The sequence below is a fragment of the Myotis yumanensis genome, unplaced genomic scaffold, assembly GCF_028538775.1.
Source record: "Myotis yumanensis isolate MYYU_CA2020_CCGP unplaced genomic scaffold, mMyoYum1.0.hap1 SCAF_2, whole genome shotgun sequence".
In the NCBI taxonomy this organism is placed as follows: domain Eukaryota; kingdom Metazoa; phylum Chordata; class Mammalia; order Chiroptera; family Vespertilionidae; genus Myotis; species Myotis yumanensis.
Window position 1 is genome coordinate 181,798,854 of NW_027223753.1, and position 26,189 is coordinate 181,825,042.

General features: G+C 36.1%; 1 protein-coding gene across 1 annotated transcript in view; it reads right to left on the reverse strand.

The window, feature by feature from the left end:
* The window catches only part of NAALADL2 (N-acetylated alpha-linked acidic dipeptidase like 2), a 796,115-nt gene that overhangs the window by 20,681 nt on the left and 749,245 nt on the right, over window positions 1-26,189 (reverse strand). Inside the window, exon 13 of the mRNA XM_070403625.1 lies at window positions 18,991-19,189. Within this exon, the coding sequence (XP_070259726.1) occupies window positions 18,991-19,189 (199 nt within the window). The remainder of the gene's footprint in view (window positions 1-18,990; window positions 19,190-26,189) is intronic.

Here is a 26,189-nt window from a genome sequence, read left to right on the forward strand (position 1 = left end):
TATTATTAAATATATTTTGAGAAATATAAGTGACACCTTTTAGAAAACTTTTCTTGAGAAATGCTCTTCCATTCTCCCATTCCCATCTCTTACAGACCAACATCTACATGATTCAGAAGACCCTGCTGAAGTACCACTTCCCTCACGAAGCCTGCTTGGATCCTGCCCAGCTGAAGAAGCCAAACTAAAAAGCAAACAACAACAACAACAACAAAAACCCTTTTACTTATCTGAATGTAACTCTGCTTCTTTCTTAGACTATATTACATTTAACCTTATTCCACAGTTACATTTGAAGATATTACTATTCCTAGGTTGGACTAATTACAACTTAGAAGTTTGAAGAAGGTGTCCTCTGAAACTGAAACTCAGATCTGAATAGGAGTCACTGCCCTCCTGTGATGAATGTCTTGGGGTCAGAGTTGGAAACGTGTGAAAGTGGGATCCAGAATCTGAGGGAGGAGCTCTAGCCAGTTGGTGCTGAGGTCTCTGATGAGCATTGTGAGGTCAGTTTAGCGAATGTTGGAAAAAAAGTATAAATCAGAATTAAGTGCTGCTACCAAAGTGAACTGTCACTCCCTGGGTGAAAAAGCGTTCATTGCCAGAATGACAACAACAACAACAAAAGGAAGCAAAAATAGGATCAAAGTGCAAACAGAAAAAAGAGCATCTCCTTCTCTAGGCTTCCAGGTTTCCTTTCGTGCCTTCTTTGAGAGAGTCCATGGGGAGCCAGCGGGCCAAGCAAAAAGTGTGTAGGGTCCCAGCCCAGGTTCACATCATTACATACAGAATAGGATTGATACTGGAAGAATAAAGCTTAATAACTGGCCCATCTACAGAAATAATGCTGCTGTCTAATCCATATTCATATTCCTTACATTATCTAGTTTAGTAGGCTAAATGGGGCCTCCAAAATATATCCATGTCCTATCGCTGGGTCCTATAAAAGTTACCTAATTTGGACAAAACATCTTTGCAGGTATGATTAAGGGTCTGGATATGAGGAGATAATCCTGTATTATTTGGATGGGCCATAAATCCAAATACAAGTGTCCTTGTAAAAGAGAGGACTACATTGATACAAAAGAAGACAAGAAGGCAATATAGAAAATGAGGTAGAGATTGGAGTGATGCAGCCACAAGCAGGAGAATGCCAACAGCCACCAGAAACGGCAAGAGGCAAGCAATGGATTCCCTCCTAGACTCTCTGGAGAGAGCATGATCCTGCTGCCATATTGAGTTCAGACTTTTGGCCTCCATGTCTGTAAGAGAATACATTTCTGCTGTAGTAATTTGTTACAACTCAGAGTATGCCTTGTATATGAAATACTAAAATATGATGAAATAAAAAATGATAATCATAAAACTGTTGATTTATTTAATTAGAGGAAGTTTCATTTACTTAGAAAATTTACAAATATAAAGTAATACTAATGAGCTGAAATCAATGAAATTTGGCTAAACCTTATTTAAATGGAAGGCAAATTAATCATTTAAAAGTTTGAAAAATATGACTTGATGGATTATCAAACTTTTCATTTGGGGCTTAGAGAACACTAGAGGCCTGGTGCACGGACTTGTGCACCAGTGGGGTTCCTCGGCCTGGTCTGCAGGGATCCGGCTGACACTGGCAGTCTAACATCCCCCAAGGTTATCTCGGAGTGTGAGAGGGCACTCTGCAAAGTTGCTGTCACTCGGCTGCTCCTGTGTTGAGCATCTGCCCCCTGGTGGTCATTGAGCATCATAGCTACCGGCCAGTTGGCTGGTTGGCCGGTTGCTTAGGCTTTTATATATAGAGATATTTGTAAAATAGCAAAACAAGCATTGTCTGAAATAAAATGAAACAAAGGTACTCATCAACCTCTAGAAAATAATCTAGAAAATTGTTTTCTATATTATTAATTCTTATTTTTTGATGTCCAGAATTCTTTTCTCTTTATCCATTTGATATTCTATTTTAGAAAGAAAACTGACACAATGAATCAGCTTTGAGAAATGTCTACTCTTAATTTTTTTCAAAGCTATTTAACTTCATAGTTAAGAAAATAACAGAATTGGGAACATGAGGAATTTGCAACAACTTGCAGAGAGAATACTTAATATTTGGTGCATATATTCTTTCTTCCTAAACTTTATATCTGACAAGGATTTATTTTATTGGCTTTTGAATGATATGCAGTAAAATTTGATTGAGTTAGCATATCTTCTCAAGTTCCTAGTGGAGTATATGTAAGCTTTGATTAAAAAACCAGACCTACTATGATTAGCAGCAAAAATATATATACATAAATATCAGAGACACTTTAATTGGCACATTTGAGAGCTATTTCTTCCAAAAATATTTGGCTATATTTCCTCCTGTTTCACATTATTTTATAAAGAGCTGATTACTATTTGCATATAATTATTTCTGTATGAGAAGGAGAAGGCAAGGTGACTTTTTAGTCTACAGTTGGGTTAGCCAAAAATAACTAGACAGATAGAAACAAAATTTCTTCCCAAGCCTATCTAACTGTTTAAAATGCTTATAAAAAGTAATCTTACCATGTCAGTCATATTACTTAAGCAGAAATCAACAGAACCCCTGTTAGAAATACGATAAACTAATTTGGTCCACATCACAGCTGTTAAAATTCATTGCTCAGGAGATAAATCTGTAATTCTTGATTTCTCCCCCCTTTTTTTTTTCATTCTCACATCTACCCACCACCAAGTTCTATAGATTCTACTTAGAAATTTTACAAATTTATCTTCTCTCTCTTTTTACTTACAGCAATGTAATCTATGGTGATGGTTAATTTTATGTGTCATCTAGGTTAGGCTATGCCACTCAGTTGTTCGGTCAAACACTAATCTGTGAAGGTACTTTATAGATGTAATTAACATTTAAAATTAGTTGACTTTAAGTAAAGGAGGTTAGCTTTGATAATGAGTTTAGACTTTATTCAATCAAGCTGAAGTTTGTGAGAGTAAAAACTGAGGTTTCCTAGAGAAAAGGAATTATGCCTCAATACTACAAAACAGATATCCTTCCTAATTTTCAGCCTGCAGGCAGCCTGCACTACATATCTCATATTTAAAACTAAAACCTCAACTCTTGCCTAAAGTTGTTTGCCATAAAGATTTCAGACTTGGCAGTCTCCACAAGCGCATGAACCAATTCTTTAAAATCTACCTAACTAGCCCAGGGAAGCATCCTCCCATGCCCCAGGAGGTTTTACATGCCTGGGTTGCAGGCTCAATTCCCATGCAGGAGGCAGCTGACTGATGTTTCTATTTCTCTTTCCCTCACCTATCCTCTCTCTGAAATTAATAAAAACATATTAAAAGTCTACCTGTCTATCATCTATCTTATTAGTTCTGTTTCTCTGGAGAATTCTGACTGACACACTTAGATCCTTAAAATATGACATCAGCTCCCGCTAGTTTGGCTCAGTGGTTGACCATCAACCTATAAACCATGAGGTCACAGTTCGATTCGTGGTCAGGGCACATGCCCAGGTTGTGGACTCAATGTTTCTATCTCTCTCTACCTCTCCTTTCCTCTCTGAAATCAATAAAAATATATTTTAAGATATCACATCATTTTGAATCTCTCCATTTTTTCATTACTTTTATAATGCCTTCTCCACATAGCAGACAGACAGATAGGTAAGACAGATAGATGATAAATTAGGGTACCTTCTGCTTAAAACCAGGTATTAAATGCACTGAAAATAACATTTAAGCCCCTCTTTATGGCCTCTAGTCCCTTGCCTAATTCTCCAATATCCACCCAAGTTGCTCTCCCTCAATCAATTTGGCAACCTTAGAAGAAAATCCTGTGTCTTTACATCTAATCACTTTTAATGTTTATAATTACACATTTGCTTGGTTGTTTGCCTTATTCTCTTTATTCCCACTCAAGATAAAGTCTACAGGGTAGGGTTGATATCTATACTTTTGACCACTGCCATTTAGTGGACACTGAGTATTTGCTAAATTAATAAATAGAATCGGTAGTAATGGAATCAGTAGTAATCCTAGACAAGTACTTTGAAGAAGCGGCAGTGAATTCTAACTCACAGATAAGGCAATAAGATTAACACAAGAATCAGAGCAAATGCAGGAGACAAAGTGTGACTAACCATGAACATTGCTCCTGCAGCCCAGGACTGAGTAATGGCAAAGGATTAAACGGTCATTTTTTTGTGTGAGATAAAATATATTCTATTTCTGCTGCTTCTTCTAGCTCAAAATAGAATCATTGTATTTACCTCAACTTTAAAAAAAATCTTTTTGTTTTTATTTTATGCCTGTCTGTGAAGCTACTTAAAAAAAAGTGGCTCTGGATTTGTTTAAAAATAGACTCAGAATGGCTGAAGGTAGGTTTCATTGCTTACTAATTTATGCCATTTACTATCTCTGATAACTTGTGGGAGGGTGATTTTTTTTTCTGAATTTCAGAGTTATCTGCAAAAGTGGGGAAAACATCTACCGGGATGAGTGGTTGACAGGTTAGAAAACGTATATATAAATCATCAAGGCAAAAAAGAAAGAAAGAAAGAAATCTTCCATAAATGCTCTTGAAGAGTATAGTCGAATAAAAGAGAGAAAACTACTTTGAAGCAAGAAAGCCCTGGATGCAACTACTGGCTCCAACAATTATTGTGCATGTTGTTGTGAAGATTAGATATAAGCACCAAGTATATAAAATGCTTGGCACGCGACCAGTATTTCATTTCTTAAAAGTTTTAAAGGCAGGACCCTTGAGTCCCTAATCTCTGTTTGACAGAGAAATGTACTAGAGAAATTGAACATTCCCAATAAAACCTGGCATGGGATATACATCCTCCTCCTCCATACCGCCACCACCACACCACCACAATCAACTAAAGCACAAGGCAGATCCCCAATTCCTTCAAGATCCAGGGATAAAAGACTGAGTTGTTATTTCTGAATAAAGTTGTCAACAACTGTTATCAAAGCACAGAAAAGGATACACAACTTAATAATCGTTTAGACTTTGGAAGGCAGAAGAGAAAATGAAAGTGGACTCTTCAGCAACAGTTCCAAGATGGCAGAAATGAGACTCGGAGTTTCTTAGAGCTCCTGGAAATTGCCTGCTTGAAAGGGGCAGGCATCTGATTCTGTCACTTAAAGGAATGTATTTCCTTTCAGTTCTGTTAGCTCTTGATTCCATCAATCTTCAAGGGAGCTTCTTTGACCTTTACATCTCCAACATTTCCAATGGCCACATGAACTTCTAATTTTCTCTATGAAAACTACTCTTACTTTGAATAAACTACAGTGGGGCCTTGACTTACGAGTGTCCCGACTAACGAGTTTTCTGAGATACCAGCTGTCTCTCGGCCGATTTTTTGCATTGAGTTGACAGAGTAATTTGAGTTAACCAGCTCCTTAACGAGCTCGGTCTTGGAACGAATTAAACTCGTAAGTCAAGGCCCCACTGTAAATTGCTTCCTAGTTTTCTCATTGAACTGTGTCTCATAAAGATAGAGTAAAAGGAAATACTTGAATCCTGCCATATGCAATTTGAGGGTTTATTATATTGTCATTAGGATTATATCAACTATATATCAAATTGTATATTATATTTAATTCTAACAATGGACTATGGGGTGAGCAGTTCCCATTTCATCCATTGTTCTTATAAATCTCCAAGTTGATGTCATCTCTGTATGGTGAATAGCTTCCTTTTCCTTTTTCTCATCAGTTGAAAATGGTATTATCTTAGGACCTTCGAGAGCAGACTAGATAAGAGCACAACCAAAATTAGTGGTTGGCAAACCATTGAGGTGACCAGGTAAAGGGGGGACATTTGTGTCCCTTTTTCTCCTCAACTAGAGTAACTCATGTAAGCTTTCATTTGAACAAAATGCTTCACTGGAATAGAGTGCAGAGATAAATATGTGCTTTGCAGAATCATATCTATCAGTTTTTAGTCCTTTCGATGTGTATCTTCTAAATATATTCTACCTGCTTCATATTTTGAGTATGTGTGCATGTTTAATATAAAGATATACTTTCTTATTATAAGAATAAATTGTTCCTACTAGTAATCTAGATATTGGCAGATATAAATTGATATCTGAGCATATGAACTACTAAATATATGATCTATATAGCAATCAAGTACTTTACTTTCATTATGTAACAAATTAAAATGTCAGTTGCTTCAGTGGGTACAAAAAAATATAGAGCATGATCCTGTATTTTAATTCTCTTTAGTAAGATATTTATACACATGGAAATTCTGTTGTACTGATGATAGATAAAATAGGCAATTAGATAAAAGAGAGAGAAACAAGTGTTAAAATGTTTAACAGGTTATAATGGAGAACCTAGATTTTTATTATTTTTCTTCTCATTGAAATAATTATATTTCAAAGAAACCAGAAGTAATTTCACATTAGCTACATATATTTCCTCAACTAATTTATCCATTATCTTAGAGATCTGTTAGTTTGTTTTAATTAAAAGAATGAATGTCATGGAAGTTAATTAATTTATAGGATTACCTGATTGGTGTCCCTTTTAGGTCTTAAGCCCACATCTCTAAATTCCAAGTCTAATAATGCCTCCTCTAAATCACTCTGTTATTTATGGGAAAATATTTCTAACTATGATATATGAGATTTATCAGATTAATGTCCCTCCCATTTTAATTGCATCTAAGATTTATCGAAACATTAAAGGGTAGGCAATATTTTGGGAGAATTTTATTGAGCCAGCACAATAGGGTATATATTTTTTTTCTAGAAGTATAGATATATTTGATGTCTCACAGATGTATTTTTGTAAAAATTAGGGTTAGGAGATATAAACATTCAACTGTAGGACAAATAAAATTTAACCAACCTTTGTGAAAATTTATCTATTTCATATTTGTCTGTATTTGTATCAAAATCTAACTAAATTTATTAGTGACTTCTAAGCAAACTAGCATAAACTGGATCAAATGTATGTAGCACAGTCTAGTAGAAAGAGCAGTGGTTTTGGAGAAAACAGGACCATTTCAAATCCCATCTGAGTCCCCTATAAACCGTTCCTAAGCCTCAGTTTTCTTATCTGCATAAAAAGAATAATAGCCCTAACCTGTTTGGCTCAGTGGCTAGAGCATCGGCCTGTGGACTGAAAGGTCCCAGGTTCGATTCTGGTCAAGGGCATGTACCTTGGTTGCGGGCACATTCCCAGTAGGGGGTGTGCAGGAGGCAGCTGATCCATGTTGCTCTCTCATGGATGTTTCTAACTCTCTATCCCTCTCCCTTCCTCTCTGTAAAAAAATTAATAAAATATATTTTAAAAAAAGGAATAATAAAAGCAATCTTGCATTAGTGTTAGAAGAGTCACAGATAGTATATGAAAGTATACAACATAGTGCCTGAAACAAAATAAATCTCCTGCTGTGACAGTATTGTTATTACTAGCCTTGTTACTCACCTCAGACTGGCAATGTGTCTTGACTTGAAATATAACAACAATAATTTTTTTTCTCACTTTAGATGGAAAGAAACTTCAAACCCAAAAGAGATCTATATATATAAAAGGCTAATATGCAAAGTGTCCCCTCGGGAGTTTGACCGAGAGACCAGTTCAATCACTCTCTATGATGTGTGCTGACCACCAGGGGGCGGCATGGAATAAAGGAAGGCTCTGGCTGGCAGCAGGCAGCCAGGGAAGGAAGGCCCTGACTGGCAGTTGGCAGCCAGGAAGGAAGGCCCTGTCCAGCAGCCAGAAGGCCTCAATTGGCCCTGATAGCCAGCCAGGCCTAGAGATGCTACCTGTGCACAAATTTTGTGCACAGGGCCTCTAGTATTTTTATAAAATCCAAACAGTGTGCACACGTGGATTGCTATTTTGATGCTAGCACACTGGATCTCAGACTAATTACCTGGAGAAAGAGTTGTTTTCAACTAAAATATCTTAAACAAGTTTTTCAATGTCTAATCAAATTGCAGTGATCATTATCTGTCACAAGGAGATACACTCTTTGTTTTAATATTAAGAAAATAAGCTAAAAGAAAGAGCTTGGATTTCAGTATATTAATTTGGTTTCTTTTTAAATTTGGTAGGTTTTTTTTGCTCCCTTTAGAAGTAGAATCTTTAAAAATATGAAAGGGATTTGTAATTATAAAGCTAATATATATGTTTATTCATAAAAATATAAAAGGAAGTGTATATAATGATCAGCATTATAAAGATTTTGTATGGGAGCCAGCTCTTCAACCCTCTTTTGGACATTTTATATTGTGTAGATTATTAAACTCTGTATTCATACACAGATTCTTTTGTGCAAATGGCCTCTATTAAAATATTTTAAAAGCATTATGGTAATTCTTAATCACAAGTTACTTTTTCATACTAAAGAAATCAGAGGCATTGCTGATAGAATTAATGACAAGAGAAACAATGGTGGGATTTTAGCTCCATTCAGAACACCCACACCTCACAAAAAGAAAAAGGACAACGGAACAAAGTAGTTATTATCCCAGTCAAATACTGAACATGAGATTCTGTTAGTACTTATATAACTAACTCTAATTAAAACACCATGAAAACTATATAATGAGATTGCTGTTCATCTGAAATGGTTTGGCGGGGGGGGGGGGGGGGGGGGGGGGTAGTTCCTTACAATTCTTAATATCAAATGTATGCAATGGAGTCAAATGTATGATCAGTGGGAAACCTGACCATGAATACTGAGACAAGTGTTTTTTAATAGTTCTGTCTAATGTCATTGCTCTCCTAAGTGTAAACTAGTTCTAACATCTTTCAAATGCAAAGTTTTGGGAGCTTATGTGTTTGAAAAGTTCTTTTAATGGATTGTTTGCTTTGTTTATTCTTGGCTCAAGGCAGAAGCATCCTGACATTTACATTGCTATTTCCTTGCTTTCAAGAATGCTAAAAAAAATTGTTTTGGCTCGGACTGGCATGAAATTGTCCTCTGAAATTCCTCAGGCCATTCCGGCTATGTTGGAAAGGACTTCCTTCATTATAAACCCTCTCCCGCAGTTTTTATAAGGACAAAAAGGCAGAGATGCACACATCGGTACAGACACATTCACATGTTCCCACTCAGCTTTCAAATGAATTGTGCCCCTAAAGTTCTGATTAAAGTGTTGTTTGGAACTCAGAAGTATCTTTCCAGAGAAATAATATTATAAATGTATGTACTTAGCCTCTAACAGATTACTTAACCACTATGTAAATGAAATATCATATTAGAAAGAACAATAGGACAATATTACAACATAACCAATAGTTTTGTTTTAAAGAAAATAAGTAATCTCTAATTTATTCTGAGTGGTGGTGCTTGAGGATGTTCACTTTCCTAGAGTCCATGTCTACCCTAGCAGCACAAAACACTGGTTGTTTGCTCCCTTCTCAATTCCTCAGATTCTCAAATCAAAACCATGGGAATATATATGTAATAGGTGGGTATCTGATTCTCTTCTCCAAGCAATACTATCCTTTGGTAAAATTACCCCACAGTCCCAGCTAATAATAGTTAACAATGCAAGAGTAATGTAGGAAAATTTTATTAGTTTTCATTGTTTAGCTGCTGTCTCTTTCAATGTGTAGAAAGACTAAATGGGAGATTTTATGCAGGTATTCATTCCCAATGTATGAATGTAAGGTCATCTTGATACATTTTGTACTCATATATTAGAGTTGCCTATTAAGAGTAAACCTTTGCCAATCATATTTTTGCTGAAAGCAGTTTTGTTTTCTACACTAAGTATTTGTATTTGTATTTGTACACTAAGTGTTTAACATCAAAGATCTTTCTACGTCTGTGAGTTTAGTTGAGTCACTTAAATAAAGGAGAGGGAAATTGTTAGTATGCACCCATTTTTAAGACTATTTAGGCTGTGGTATGGGAGGCAAGTGAAGAGAGGAGATACTAAGACACAACAGTGGCCTCAAGAACTCATGTCCTTGCCAAAACCGGTTTGGCTCAGTGGATAGAGCGTCGGCCTGCGGACTGAAGGGTCCCAGGTTCGAATCCAGTCAAGGGCATGTACCTGGGTTGCGGGCACATCCCCAGTAGGAGATGTGCAGGAGGCAGCTGATCGATGTTTCTCTCTCATCGATGTTTCTAACTCTCTATCTCTCTCCCTTCCTCTCTGTAAAAAATCAATAAAATATATTTAAAAAAAAAAAAAAAAAAAAGAACTCATGTCCTTAAGCACTGCAACAATTTTTGACAAGGCCAGGAATTTTGCTGAAATTTGCTAAAATTAGCTAGGGAGAATGCATACTCATAAGATATTAAATTTCAAGCATGAAATGGTTGGTACCAAAATCTAAAAAATGGTTCAAACTTTAAAATTTAAAACTTGGGAGAATCTGCCCCAGAAGACTATGATACTTTTTTAAAATTTAATTTAATTAATTTATTTTTTTAAATTCTTTATTGTCCAAAGTGTTACATATTTCCCCTTTTCCTCCCATTAACCTCTCCCAGCCTGCCCCTTGTCCCCGCCACGCAGCCCAGGCCTTCCCACCCCTCCACCCCCTATTATCTGTGTCCATTAGTTATGCTTACTAATAGTGTATGCATAAAAGTTCTTTGGTTGATCTCTTACCGCTCCCTCCTCCCCTGCTATGATGCTTTTTTAAAAACAGTGTTTCCTGGACACCTAAAAAAAGCAGTGTGGGAGAAGGCCTCCCTAATGGATAAGGTTTGTTATTTTGAAAGCCCACATTTATTTTAGAAGCTAATGCTATTTAAATATTATATTTACTATTTTTAAAAACTGCACAACACTCTTTATTTTCTATGGGATGTTGCAACCTCTCAATATACAAGCTTTCAACAAGTGTTTAAGAGACAGGACTGCAGTGGCCCTGGGGTAAGAGAACTTACATCAATATTTTTCAGTACTTCTTTTTAGAAAAAAATTTTTAATCCTCACCGAAGAATATATTTTTTCATAGCTTTTTTTTTTTTTTGAGAGCATGGAAGGGAGGGATGGGGGGATAGGAGGAGAGGGAGATAGATGATAGATAGATGATAGATAGATAGATAGATAGATAGGAAAGACACATCAATTGGTTGCCTCCCACATGCACCCCAACTGGAGCTAGGGATCGAATCTGCAACCGAGGTACGTGACCTTGAGCAGAAATTGAAGCAATGACACTTCTGTGCTTGGGCTGATGCTCTAACGACTTAGCAACACTGGCCAGGGCAAGCATTTCTTCATTGGTAACAGAAATATGGGGAAGAAGCTTTGGAACCCAGAATACTCTCAGATTCTGAAGTAACAAATAGCAGAATAATATAAAAATACTTTTATTTTATTATATTTGTATAAGATTCCATAGTTTATAAATTATCTTATCATATCATATTTTAGCCTCATATTTTATCTAAATTTATTCTCATATTAATATCCCCTTGAGATTTTTATTTTTAGAGATGAGAAGCTGAGTAGCTAATTAGTTTATCTAAATCATGCAAGTGGTAAAAGAGGAATTTTTCCATTCAGATCCCTTCCTACTTTTGTAAATCCAAAAATCAGTAGTCTCCCCACAATATCATTGTTCCATGGTGTTCTTAATTCTAAAAGTTATTCCACTATGGACAGGTGAGCTATTGATTACAAAATGCAATATTAAAAGTATATTATATGGCAAAAGAGGAAACGCAATTCAATGGAAAAGATAGACTTTTCAACAACTAAACACCCAAAGGCAACAACAATAGTGAAGCTAGACAAGACCTTACACCTTTCACAAAATTAACTCAAAATGGATCAACAATCTAAATGTAAAACACAAACCTATAAAACACCTAGAAGACAACATAGGAGAAAATCTAAGTGCTCCTGCGGTGATGATGAACTTTCAGATACAAAATTAAAAGCACAATTCATGAAATAAAACTTGTTAAATTTGATTTCATTACAATTAAAAACTTCTGCTCTGCGAAAGACCCTGTTAAGAGAGTGAAAATATAAGACAGCCTGGGAGAAAATATTGGCATTGCATGAAGATGATAAAGGACACCTCATCAAAGAAGATATACTAGTATAAACAGATGGAAAATAAGCATACAAAAAAGGTGCTCAACATCATGTCATAGAGAATTGAAAGTTAAGACAATAAGATACCAATACATATCTATTAGAATGCTAAAAACCACATTTGAAAATTGACAAATTGTCACCATAAAATTCTGTGTGAATGTGGAACAACTGAAAGTAAAGGTATAGCCACTTTGGAAGATGGTTGGGCAGTTTCTCACAAAGCTAAATATAGGCTCACTATATGACCCAGCAATCATGCTCCTTGGCATTTCCCCAGATGAGTTAAAAATATACATCCACACAAAAATCTGCACAAAGATATTATATATATATATGAGTTTTATGTATAATTGTCAAAAACTGAATGCTTCAATGGATGAATGGATAAAGAAACGGTGATACAGCTATACAATGGATTATTACTCAATGATTAAAAAATGGATGTGGAGGAAACTTAAATTCATATTGCTAAGTTGAGAAGCCAACCTGAAAATCGTTACATATTGTATGATTCTAAATATATGACATTCTGTAAAAGGCAGGACTGTGGGGACAGTAAGAGCAGTGGTTGCCAGTGGCTCAGGGAGTGGGGAAGGAGCGCTGAATAGGTGTAGCAGTCAGTGAAACTATTTTGTGTGGTACTGTAATGGTGGATACACATCATTATACATTTGTCAAAACCCATAGAATGTACACCACCAAGCATAAGCCCTAATACTAACTATGAATATCTCTAATAATAAAAGCATAATATGCAAATTGACTGAAGGGCCGAGCAGCTGAAGGGCCGTCCAGGCAACCTTCTGGACGATCCTCTGGATGAAGCAGGGGCTGCCAGGTCCAAGGCAGCTGGGGCTGTGAAGGCCTACTCTTGCATGAATTTCATGCATCGGGCCTCTAGTTAGTTAATAATAATGTATCAGTGTTGACTCATCAATTGTAACAAATGTACCACACATTGCAAAAGTTAATAATGGGGGGTAGGGGAGAGACTATGTACTGGAAGGGGAAAACTCTGTGTGTGTGTGTATGTGTGTGTGTGTGTGTGTGTGTGTGAAGGGTTATAGGTTGTATGGTAACTCTGTGCTTTCTGTTCAATTTCCCTCTAAACCTAAAACTGTTCTAAAAATAGTCTATATTTTTTAAGGAAAATATAGTGCAGAATGAATAAGTTCTCTGGGTCAGACTGCTTAATCTGCTTTTGCAGAATAATAACTACGGGGATTTAAAAAGAATTCAATAACAAAACTCAGGTGCCACAAGATCTCATTTCCAGACACCCCTAGTCCCTGTGAGTATAAGAGCAGTTACTATTGGAATTAGAGTGAAGAGAGGAGGGAGAGTGATGACTCAAAATGACTAAGAAAATACACAATCCCCTTCCTACTCAGGGGCGATGAGTCAGATTTTACATTGCTGGGTATTTTTTTGCAATGCTCCCCACTGTTTATCAAGCTCAGTACCTCTGGGGCACTTTGCAGCTTTTTATTATGCCCTTATAATCTATCATTGTGATCTTTCCTGCTCCCCTTACATAGGATTAGAAAACTTCCCTCAGTTAATACAGTGAGTGTCCATTGGATCAGATTCTTAAGCTCAAGGGACTTTTAAAAATTATCTTTAACACAGGTTACCATATAACTACATAGAGACCCAGATATACCGAGTGCCTTAACTAACTGGCTGGAGAAATGGAGAAAGAGGGGGTTCTTTCCACTACCAACCCTGTTTTACCTGCCTAGCCCCAGGGGAATCCTAACAACAACCTGATATAAGACTTCCACAGCCACTCAGGCACTAATTCATCTATTCCTCCTTAAGTTCATCTCCCAAGTCAGCCCTTTGCTCTTCATTGACACCAATATTCCAAATCATGTTCTCAACTCCCCATATCTTTATTATACCACAGTCTTCCTGAAGGGTTCTGTTCTCTCTCTATTGCAATGGCAATTATTAGGAATTTCAGTTAATTCTTCCCTCAACACAGATATTTTCATGGCTCTTTTGTATAAAAAAATAAAACCCAAATCTCTCAACAGAGTATTTAAGGGACTACACAATTTGATTTTTCCTGACTTCCATAATCATGAGTCTAATAACCATTTTGACTATTTTTATTTCTTGTTTTTCCCTCCCTAGCATATAACAGGCAACCTCTCCTTTGTATCTTTTTCACACTGTCCTCTCCTGGAAATTTTCCCTGTCTTAGTAATTTTGGGCTGCTATAAGAAAATACTATTGCCCTGGACAGGTGGCTCAGTTTGTTGGATCATCATCTTATACATCAAAAGGTTACGGGTTTGATCCCTGGTCTGGTACATATGAGAGGCAACGGATCAAATGTTTTTCTCTTGCATCCATGTTTCTCTCTCTGTCTCTCCCCTCCTCTCTTTAAAAATCAATGAAAACATATCCTCAGGTGAGGATTTAAAAATAAAATATTATAGACTGGGTGATTTATAAACAACACACATTTGTTTCTACAGTTTGGGGGGCTGGGAAGTCTAAGAGCAAGTTATCAGTAGATTCAGGTTTGGTGAGTACTATTTCCTGGCCCATAGATGGCTGTGTCCTCACATGGCAGGAGGGTAAGGGAGCTCTCTAGGATCTCCTTATTAAGGTGACTAGGCTACTAATTCATTTCATGAGGGATTATACCTCTACACTCATGACCTAATCATCTCTTAATGGCCACACCTCCAAATATCATCATACGAAAGATTAGTTCTCAACATATAAATTTTGGGAGGGCACAAACATGCAGTGTACAGCACTCCCTAATTTATAGAGCACCTTACCATCCCCTCAAGACTAGATAAATTTCTCCTTTTTCTTATAAAAATCTTCCTTGATTGCCACAGGATAATACTTTCTCTTTTCACTGAATCTCAGCAGCACTTCTTGCCTAAAGCACTTACTGGGCCCTTTGAATAAGTATTCTGTAAATTTATTTAACTTATAATTAATATTATTTACCTCCAATTAAATTAAATTCCTTGAAAGCTGGGATGTTATATTGACTGTTTCCATTGGTATGCTTGCACAGAGCAATCTTCAATGAAAGTTTATGTATAGGAATGATTGTCATTTTTAGACCAACATCATAGGATTCAAAAATCTTTGAATTGTCTGATTCAAATTATGAAGAAAATTATTTTGCCTATTCCAACATGAATATATTTCAGTGTTTAGTGACACTTTTGTTGAGGCAGTATCCTTTGGGACAAAATCAAAATTCCAAATGCAATACTTAGCTCTACACAGTGAACTTCTCTCAACAACTTTCTTAAGAAGCAAATCACTTTTGACTTCCTCCTTACATATTTGATGAGAATTGCCACAACATCATTGGATTGAAGAATGAGATTCTTATATGAATAACATCTCTAAAAGTTGTTTAACATTTAGAAAATTAAGCTCATTTACCAAATGTTATTAACAATTTTATCTTTTCTCTGCACAGTTCATACTATAAGTAATCAATTTTTCCATTTTCCTAAACTACATGTCAACCTGTCACACACACCACTTTGAACATTTTCTCTTCCATAAAAAAGGAGCTTGTTCAGATTGAGAGTATAAAGTCTTATAATTTTGATTTTTTTCATCCAGAATACTTAGAAATGTGAATTCTTTACCAACAAATAAAAGTAGAATTATTTATTATATATTTCATAAATGAGGTAAAATTCTTGGTAATCTGGGGATAAAGCTCAGTCAAATGAATCATAATAAAGCTATTTACTCTATTTGCAATGTTGGCATATAAATGAATTAACAGAGCCAAGGAGAAGAATAGAATGCATGTTTGCCTTCAATAACTATAGTAACAACAATACCAAAATATTCTATATAATAAAAGCCTAATATCCTAAGTATCTGGTTGTCCAGTCAGCCATTCAACCAATCAAAGCGTAATATACTAATGAATGCTAAGGCCGCTCAACCACTTGCTATGATGTGCACTGAACACCAGGGGCAGACACTCGGACTAGTAGGTTAGCTTGCTGCTGGGGTCTGACCAATTGGGACTGAGTGAGATGGGCCAGACATGCTCTGGAGCCCTACTGTGCTCCTTCCCTGATGGACAACCTCCCTTGTCCCTCCCCAGCCTCAATCATGCACTGGTGGGGTCCCTTGACCTGGCCTATGCCCTCTCAAAATACAGGACTTCTCAGGAGATGTAGGAGAGCTAGTTTCAGCCGGATCCCACAGGCCAGGCCGAGGGACCCCAATGGTGCACGGATTCGTACACTGGGCCTCTAGTTGAACTATAAGCTTTCTATCCTTAAGTTTGCTATATAAGTTAAAAGATTATCATAACCAACATTTTCAAGCTTACACACTGGAATACAAGGTATCTCATAATGATATTACTAACAGGAAAAAAAAAGTTGCTTAATCATTGTTAATTTAAATGAAGACAAATATTTACTTTTCTATTCAAAATGAGTAATAAAGTAAATTGACTCCATAAATATTATTGAAGGGGTAATAAAATGTTTACCAGACACATAAGTCAGACTATAGGGAGTAGTCAAGTGCCATAAAAAGCAAATGGGTAAAGAGTTTACTATATAATAACATATAACACTAGGTATTAATGTATAGTTTTTATTAATTTCTGAATCTTCATAAGTTAAAGAAGGAAATGGAATTATCCCACATAATATATTCTAATAATATAATTTACCTATTTTAATAAAGATTTTTAAAAATTTTAAATTTAATAATCTGGCTTAATTTTTCCCTTTGGCACTTATTAAATTTACCATACACTATATTTTACTTAATTACCTTGTTCATCCTGTTTTCCCCATTCCTGCCCCTGGAATACAATCTCATGAGGGCAGCTGTTTTTCAAACAACTGTGATTTCAGTGGCTCTGAGGCTTACAACAGTACATGGAGCAGACAAAATGCCTTAAAAATATCTGCTTTAATAAGTGAACGTTTCCCAGAGTTATGACACAGAGTCATAGAATTAGGAGAAATTATATAAAATAAAGATTTTAAATGTGAATTTGGGTTTAAAATCATAAAGAAAAATCACCAAATACCAGAAGTAGAAAAGGTTTCTAATTAGAAAATAATCTCATTACATTGTCTCATTTTATAGATATAAAATTTAAGGCATAAAGAGATCAAGCAATTTGTCAGATCACAGAATTTTTGTGTTAAAAGACACCTTAAACCTTGTGGAGTCCAAATATTCAAGTGCTTAGGGCTACTCAGCTTATGTTTTAATACCTGCAGTGATAGAATGAGTTCACCACCCTATAAAAGCATCATATGTAGTTTCTTAAGAACACTACTTGTTAGAAACTTCTTTCTCATATTTAATTAAGAATTGTACTTCTGTGCTTGAATTCTTTAGTCCTAGTTATGTCTTATGGATATACACAGTATATCTAGTCCAGGGTATTATTTGATAGATAGATAGATAGATAGATAGATAGATAGATAGATGATAGATAGATAGATAGATGAATGCAATGTTAATGCTAAATTTGAGGACTTTTATGATGAGAATTTTGGGTGAAATAGTCTTCTTGCCTCACTCTTCCTCTAACACAGTGGTTCTCAACCTGTGGGTTGCGACCCCTTTGGGGGTCAGACAACCTTTTCACAGGGGTCATCTAAGCCCATCGGAAAACACATATATAACTACATATTGTTTTGTGATTAATCACTATGCTTTAATTATGTTTAATTTGTAACAATGAAATTGGGGGTCACCACAACATGTGGAACTGTATTAAAGGGTCGCTGCATTAGGAAGGTTGAGAACCACTGCTCTAACACAGAAAGGTATAGAAAAATCTTATAGAAAATTCAAACATTTAGAATATTTAATATTCTTTTAAACTACATTTTCCTCCTTAGTTTAATTTCTACTGTACCAGGAACTCAAAAACCAAAACAGGTTGTACTCACATTATCCTCTAAGAGCTTAAATTGAGTCGCTGTCCTTATAAAAGTTATTTTACTAAAATCTATGTTAAAATTGTTTAACTGTTTTCAGAAATCACTCTATTGTGACCTTCTAATCAAATACCTCTATTTCCCTAGTTATTTTTAAATCCCACTCTCCTCTGAATATTAAACTTCTTTTACTCCTTCTTAAAAATAGAATTTCTATAATATGCAGATGTAAATAAGAAGGAACTCTAACCCTTTGCAACAGCATGGATGGACATGGAGAGTATTATGCTAAGTGAAATAAGTCAGTTAGAGCAAGAAAAATATCACATGATCTCACTTATATGTGGAATCTAATGAACACAATAAATTAACAAAATAGAACCAGAGGCATAGATTCATAGAACAGAGTGACTAATGTCAGACAGCAGGGTGTTGGGGGAATGGATAAAGGAAGGTGAAGAGATTAGCTAAAGAACATATATATGCATAGTCCATGGACACAGACAATAGTGTGGGGAGGGCCAAAGGAGGGGGGGCAGAGGCTGGATGGAGTGGGCAACCAGGGTGGGTGGGAGGATGGGAACATCTGCAATAGTGTCAACAATAAAAAATTAAATTTAAAAACATAGTTTTTAGAATTAAACACAGTACTCTAGATTTGATCATATGAGGGCAGAATAACATATGTTCATCTTATGATTCTTTCATGAAAGTTTATTTTTCCCAATACAACCTATTAATTCCACCTGTATTTTTTTGATATCCATATCATGTTTAACTCATACTGACCTAATGTCAAAAAATTCTTAATCATTTTCTATAAAGTGCTGCTAAACCAAGTTTTCTTTATTCTATATTTATGCAGCTGAACTGTTCTTTGGGAGAGGAGAATGGTCCTCAACTTGGAGGTATAATATGTTTTGCATTTTAAAAAATGTTTTGTTCACAGGATATACATATTCTGAAAAATTAAACGTAGAAATTTTATTGAGGGATATAAAATATAAATTTTGAAATACGTATCCTACCTGTAAAAACCTGGTGGTACTTGCTGAGCCAGGAAGTTCTTCTCCATGTCTTGGAGAATGTCATTCAGCATTCGGACACGCACCGGAACTCTCTCCCTGGGATCGTTAGCAGGACGCATCTCATCTGACTGAAAGAGCTCAGCACTGTCCCGCAGGCTTGAGGCCAGGGCTAGCAGTTGATGAGTGTTGGGTTGATCACCTGGTGAAGATAAATGAGCTCATCTAAGAAGAGACATTCTCAAGGGAGCAAATGATTATGATGTATTGTCTAAATGCACTGTACTCTACTAAGCTTATTCAATTTACCACTGCTACTACTGGTACTAATCATAATTGCCACTAATAATAATAGTACCATCAATAAATAGGTAGTGATAGTTGAGTGACTATATTCCAGGTACTGGGTTGAGCACATTATATATTTATCTCATTTAATATTCACCAAACCTTGTATTGTCATGTCTATCTCATAGAGGGTGAGAATGAATTAAAGTAAGCAAATTGGCATAGATCATCAAGCTACATAAATGACAGGCTACAATCAGAAGATGGATCTTTCTGACACAAATATTCAGATTAGTCCACACATTTTCAAGTTTAAGAAGCACTGTGGAGAGGTGATATGCTCAGAAAAAGAAAACTAGGTTAGAATTAAGGCCGATGTATAAAATATGTCTGTTGTGGAATTACCAATCACTAATACAATGATCTTTTTGTCTCTCACCTTTATTGGATGGGGATCATTTTACATGTCAGTTTCTCTAGAGTCCAGCATAGTGCTGACACTCAACAGTTGTTTACTGCATAAACAAAATAAATTTAATACATTATTTAAAAAAAAATACAATAAGGAAAGAAAACATGTAAAGTTAAGTGGTTTTCATAAGGGATATAAAAAGATAACACTCTTTGTAACTCTTTAGTCACTGAAATTAACAACATAAATAAAATCAAATGTTTACAGGTTTTGGCATTTTGATGTTTTTATAGTACATTTCACATTCATTAATTATCTTGTTTGATTTCACAACAAAACTTGATGTTGTGAGAAGACATATTTTCAGTCATTTAGAAAATCTACCCCTATAAATAACAATAATATCACGTTATTTTTTCTTATTTTACTTTTTCTATCACTCTTTATGCCACCCTCCACCTCCATCCACCACACTCCCCGCAATCACTACATTGTTGTTCTTGTTCATGAGTTCTTTCTCTTTTTTATCTCTTTTGCTTAATCCCTCTACCCCCTACCCACAAGACCTACTAATATAATTAGATAAAGATATGATTTATCTTGAATTATTATAATTTGCCAAAGTTAATATATGGAGAACTTACAGGGAACATCTTGGCACAAGGAAAGAACAAAATAGATAGGAAACATTTAGTTTATGCTGGAATTGAAAGACTGAGCAACAGGAAAAACAAGTTCGACATCCTTGAGAGTCTTCCATTTAAGAAAGAAAAATCTGTTCTGATGTAACATACACTACAAAATTGAAGACATTACTACTGAATCAAGTGAGACAAATTGTACCATTCTACCTTATTTAGCTTTAAATGAATTGATCTTTCATGGTGGTGAGGACACAGAGCTTTGATGGCTTTAGGAACGAGCTAGATCCAGAAAGATTCCTGGTAGCGGAAATCTGCCATCCAGGGCACACACCTATGCATTACCTCAAGGGTATGAGGCTACAAATGGAAAAGTAGCTTCACTTTCAATGTTCATGAATCATCTTGCTATATAACTGATGTTCTAAAGACTCCTAATGGTCATTCCTGTACTAATTAGAGCTTATTTGTCCCTTTAAATAAGACTGAGAAAGTAATGTCGCCTTTTTATGTAGGTTTTTGTTACTCCAAATGTTTGCTCTTTTATGATCCTTAGGATCCATATTACAATGTCAGTTCTGTGAGGAAAAAAAAATTTGGTAGTGGTTTTGTTCACTACCATTTGGCAGCACCTAAATCTGTGCCTGTATTTTGTTGAATGACTGAACATGCGAATTGTGGACTTCGATCATAGCATCATGACATCTGTCATATTGTAATATTTATTTGTCTTGTCTCTCTCCTTTCCCTGGGTGAAAAGAACCCCACAAGAGCCACAGATATGTTTTATCTCTCTTTGCATCTCCAAATTATAGCATAATATCTTACACATGATTGTCACTTAATAAAAATTTTGTTGGGTGAATGTTGAATTATAGGAAAATGTCTTATTTGAAATATATTATTATATTCAATAATGCCTAAAAATTACCCAGGGAAATGTTTAGAACATACTTAAAAAATCTTATTTTCTTTACTTTCTTGCTGAAATCAATAACAGTTGCAAAGAAAAAATTTAAAAATAGAAGAGGCTATCTAAGGGTAATGATAAGTTAAACTAAATTGGATTAAAATCAAGGGTTTGGGGCATTTTTCTGGTAATATTTTTTTAAATGTGTTTTTATTGATTTCAGAGAGAGAGGAAGGGGGAAGGAGAGAGATAAACATAGATTGCTGCCTCCTGCATGCCCCCTACTGAGGATCCAGTCCACAACCACAGCATATGCTCTGAACAGTAATCACACCAGTGATATTTTGGTGCATGTGAGAACACTCAACCAACTGAGCCAGGGCAATAGTTCAGGTTTAATAAATTCACCTAGAACATGAAGTAGGAGCTAGAGATTTCTCTCAAGGAGAATTAATGTAATTATCCTAAAGTAATATGTATATGGACTGGAAAACCAAGGACTTGATATAAAAAACAGAGAAGAGCCTGATCTACTTAATTACCATCAATGCGGTCTTGAACAGATTACTTAATACTAGTGTCCTTCAATTTTCTTGTGGAAAATGGAGAACATGTTTATTTCACTCTTTAAGCATAAAGATCACTATGTTAAGGCAAGTTATTGTTAACAGAGTACGCAAACTAAACACAAATTATTACCAACTCATTTTCTAAAGGCATGCAAAAAATACTGTACAGCTTTAATATTGCTTTTATTCTCAGAAATGTTATTGCTTATTACTTTCTTCAATCCATGGCCTCTCCCAGCAAACATATTGTGACACTTCCCTACACACTTTAATCAGCATTCTCTATGAATCTAGCACCATTTTTTCTTTCCATGGGCTAGCATATCAAATCTCTGGAGAATAAGGGAAGAAATAATACAAAGGGCAAAGGAATTAAACATCCACTCTCTAAAAATGATTCTTCTATATCTTTGCTCCAAGTGAAAGGAAACCATTAATAAGTTTTTATAGCATGGCAGAACAAACTGATTGGTAAAATATATTAAAAATAAACATTAAAAATACAAAATAATAGAGATTCTCTTGATGTTATTGAAGAGACAACTAAAATGTACTTTTAGGTTTCAAACAAAAAGTTTGTGTCAGAGTTGGTTTGGATCAGTGGATAGACCATCAACCTGCAGACTGAAGGGTCCCAAGTTCCATTCTGGTAAAGGGCACATGCCTGGGCTGTGAGCTCGATCCCCAGTAGAGGGCATGCAGGAGGCAGCTGTTAAATGGTTCTCTCTCATCATTGATGTTTCTATCTCTCTCTCCCTCTCCATTCCTCTCTGAAATCAATATATATATATTCTCCTATCTAATAAAGGAGGAATATGCTAATTGACCCTCACGCTGTCACAAAATCGTGGCACCCACAGCCTATAGGGGGATATGATAATTGACTGCCCTGCCCTCAAAGATGGCAGCGCCTACAGCCACAAGATGGTGGTGCCCAGTCCCCTCAGCCCCCCAGCCACCCAGGGCTGACCTGAGGTGCAGGCAATCCTCTGATGGTGGCTGTCCAGCTGCCCAGGGCTGGTCTGAGGCACAGGCAAGCCTTGAATGGTGGCTGCCCAGCTGCCCAGGGCCGTCCGAGGCTCAGTTAACCAGGGCCTGCTGAGGCACAAGCAAGCTTCTGATGATGGCTGCCCAGCCGTCCAGGGCTGGCGTGAGATGCAGGCAAGCCTCGTATGGCGGCTGCCCAGCCACCCAGGGCCAACCAAGACTCAGTTAACCAGGGCCGGCCGAGGCTTGCGCTGCCAGCAGTGGCAGCAGCAGAGGTGTGATGGGGTATCACCTTCCCCTGATCGCCAGGTTACCTACCACCCCTGAGGGCTCCTGGACTATGAGAGGGGGCAGGCCTGGCTGAGGGACCCCCCTTTCAGTGCATGAATTTTCATGCATTTTATATATATATATATATATATATATATATATATATATATATATATAATATTTGTGTGTTTTTCCTCTTTCATCTCCAAGGAAAATAACAAATGTATTCTTAGTAAGTACTTACCGAGTCCTATTTTGTGTGCTATTCTGGAAGTGTTGGGAGAGGGGTAAAGACATAAGATTAAATTTGGAACCTTAATAGGTTTCTAATCTAGTTATAAATAATCCACAAATTGAGAATAAATAGTGTTAGATGAAATTAATGCTCATGAGGATGACTGAAGAGTTCATTGTGTACAAGAATATGCTTAGTAGATCTCAGGGGAGAAATAAAACTTGAGAGAGAAAACATAAATTTTCCCAGAAATTAAGGGCATCTCAAATGGAACTCTTGAAAGTTCTGGGACTTGATAGATGTTAAAATGGTTGAGGCAAGTGTTCCATCTGAAAACAATATGATTAGTGTTCCCCAAGTCCTCACCTGTTTAGAGTTTTAATCTACCTCTAATGTAAACCCTTTTATCTTTCTGGCTTTTTCTGGGTAGGACAGAGATGGACATTATAAGCAGTATCTATATTCATTGAAGTGCAGGGAGGGAGAAAGGGAGGATGGAAGGAAAGGAGAGAGGGATGGTGGGAAGGAAGAATGACTAGTCAGCAGATGTTGAGACGCACATTGGCATCTAAGCAAGCCAATTCAGGAGAGGCTTTAAAATATACTGGAGGAAATATTCCTACTACTCAGGGAATCTCCTGCCTTCTAGCGAACCAGCAACAGACAGCATCCTCCCCTGAAGGCAGTTTGAGAGGCAGCATGCTGTTGTGGAAAGGGCAGGGGCTTTGGAATCTCGCAGACCTATACTCAAGCCCTAAACCTACCATTTAAATGTATACACTTGAGTAAGACACACACACACACACACACACAGAGCACACAACGCCTCTCCCCCCCCCCACACTTCCACACTGAGGCCCAGTTTCTTGTAATCTCTAAAATCAGTTTTAATGATACCCAGCTAAACTCATAATGTTAGAGTAAGATTAAATGTCACAAGGAATGTGAGACACTTAGCACAATGCCTGGGTCTTTATGGAGACTTCTAAAGTGCTAAGGGCTTCCCTGAAAATGTGTTCCTTCTAAGGACCCTTGATCCTGGATCCCAAAACACATTCCAACAGATCAGAAGCTCAAGGGTACTTCAGACAAGTCCTATCCACAAGGCCTCTAAGAGTTCTGGGTAAGACTAGTAACTACAGTGCTAACTGCACCCAATAGATCTACTCATATTCTAATCTGCAGGAACCTGGGATCTGCACAAACTATCCCTTTTCCTTAGGCGCTTCATAAATTGACGAGTTTCCGCTTAGTATAAACCTTTGTGTGTTAAGTCCATGCTACAGCCTGTGGGTACATTTGTAACTGCCCTATTTTAAAGAATGATTTTAGTGCCTTGTATTGTGGTCTCTCTTCAGAGTTTCAGGTTCCAAAAAGTTTTAAACTTCAGATTATTTCCAGTTTTCTATCTTTCGTTTCTATTTTCTGGATGTATTGTTAAAGACTCACTCAATTTCATTTTAAATTAAGACTGAAATATACTGGTTATAGTCTAAAGCTACATTTTTCTATCAAACAATATAGCCTTTTACTTTAATAGTATTTCACAGAATTATTCCTTTATAGATAAGCTTATCACAGTTTTAAAGGTGCTAACAATTGCACAATCACAGCTTAGTCTTCACAGATTTATAGTGACAACAAAAAGTATAATTTACGTTCTGCAGAACACACTGGTTAAAAGCAGAATGGAAGATTATTCAGGGAGAAAATATATGTTACTTAATGTCATCTTTAAAATATCTTATGGTATCACTACAGAGAAGAAAATAAATTGCCAATATAATTTCAGCCAGGGAAAACAACATTTTCTATTGGTCATGCTGCCTTCTTTAGTATGAATCACAATGAGTCACCTCAGCTGGTTATTTTTCAAAAAATTAAATCAGCAAAGACCCACGTAGAGAAAGAAATGTAGAAACTAGTGCTCTATTGATAATCAAATAATGCAACATTGATTGTACAATGCACGATAAAATGATATTATTTAAAGATAAAATATGATAGAAGACAGTGGATAATTATGTCTAAATTGAATACAACAGGGAAATATTTTTGCAAGGATCTCAAAGTGGCATATTTAGAAGAATTAGGTTTGCCACTTTTTAAAAATAATAGGCAACATATTCTAAAGATTATTCTTCATTTTAAAGGTTATTCAATGAACCAGGTAGCCAAGGCAGATGAAAATCTAGCAAGACTTTTAACATATTGTGTGGAATGGTTTCATCTGAGTGTGGTGGAAATTAAACTAGGGGCTCTTTTTTATGGCCCACAGATGCTCCCACTGAGTTATATTTGCAACTACATGATCTGGTTATTGGCTGCTTTGGAAAAGTGAGCAAAAGTTTTCTTGAATACATTAAATTCATGCATGGTTCATTTTTTATTACCCCCCTGGTGAGGCAGAAAGTTGGAGTTGTATTTTTAATAACACATGTGAGTTTAATTATGCTTTTGCTAAATCAAAACATGAAAAAATAAAATAAAAATGTTTAGATAAAAATGAATTAACATGAGGACAAGGATAATCTATGTCTATTATAAGCAAATATTAGATGTATCTTAAAAAACATGCAAAAACTTTAAAAGTCTTGCCAGTGAGGCAACACTCAGAATAATGAACTGTAGTACTATACTGTCATGGACACAGAGTTTTATCCTAAAAATAGCATATGGGGGGGGGGGGGGGCGGAAATCACAATAAAATAGACCATTTCTATTATGTGAAAGTAGGACAAATATTGCATTTTAATTAATGTAGTGACACATATGACATGTAAGTACTGAAAAGAAAACTTTAAAAGAATGTGGGTGATATACTCAGAATAAGGAAGGAAATAACATAGGGAATCTGTATGAATGGCAACAAAGTGTGAAGAGAGAGAAT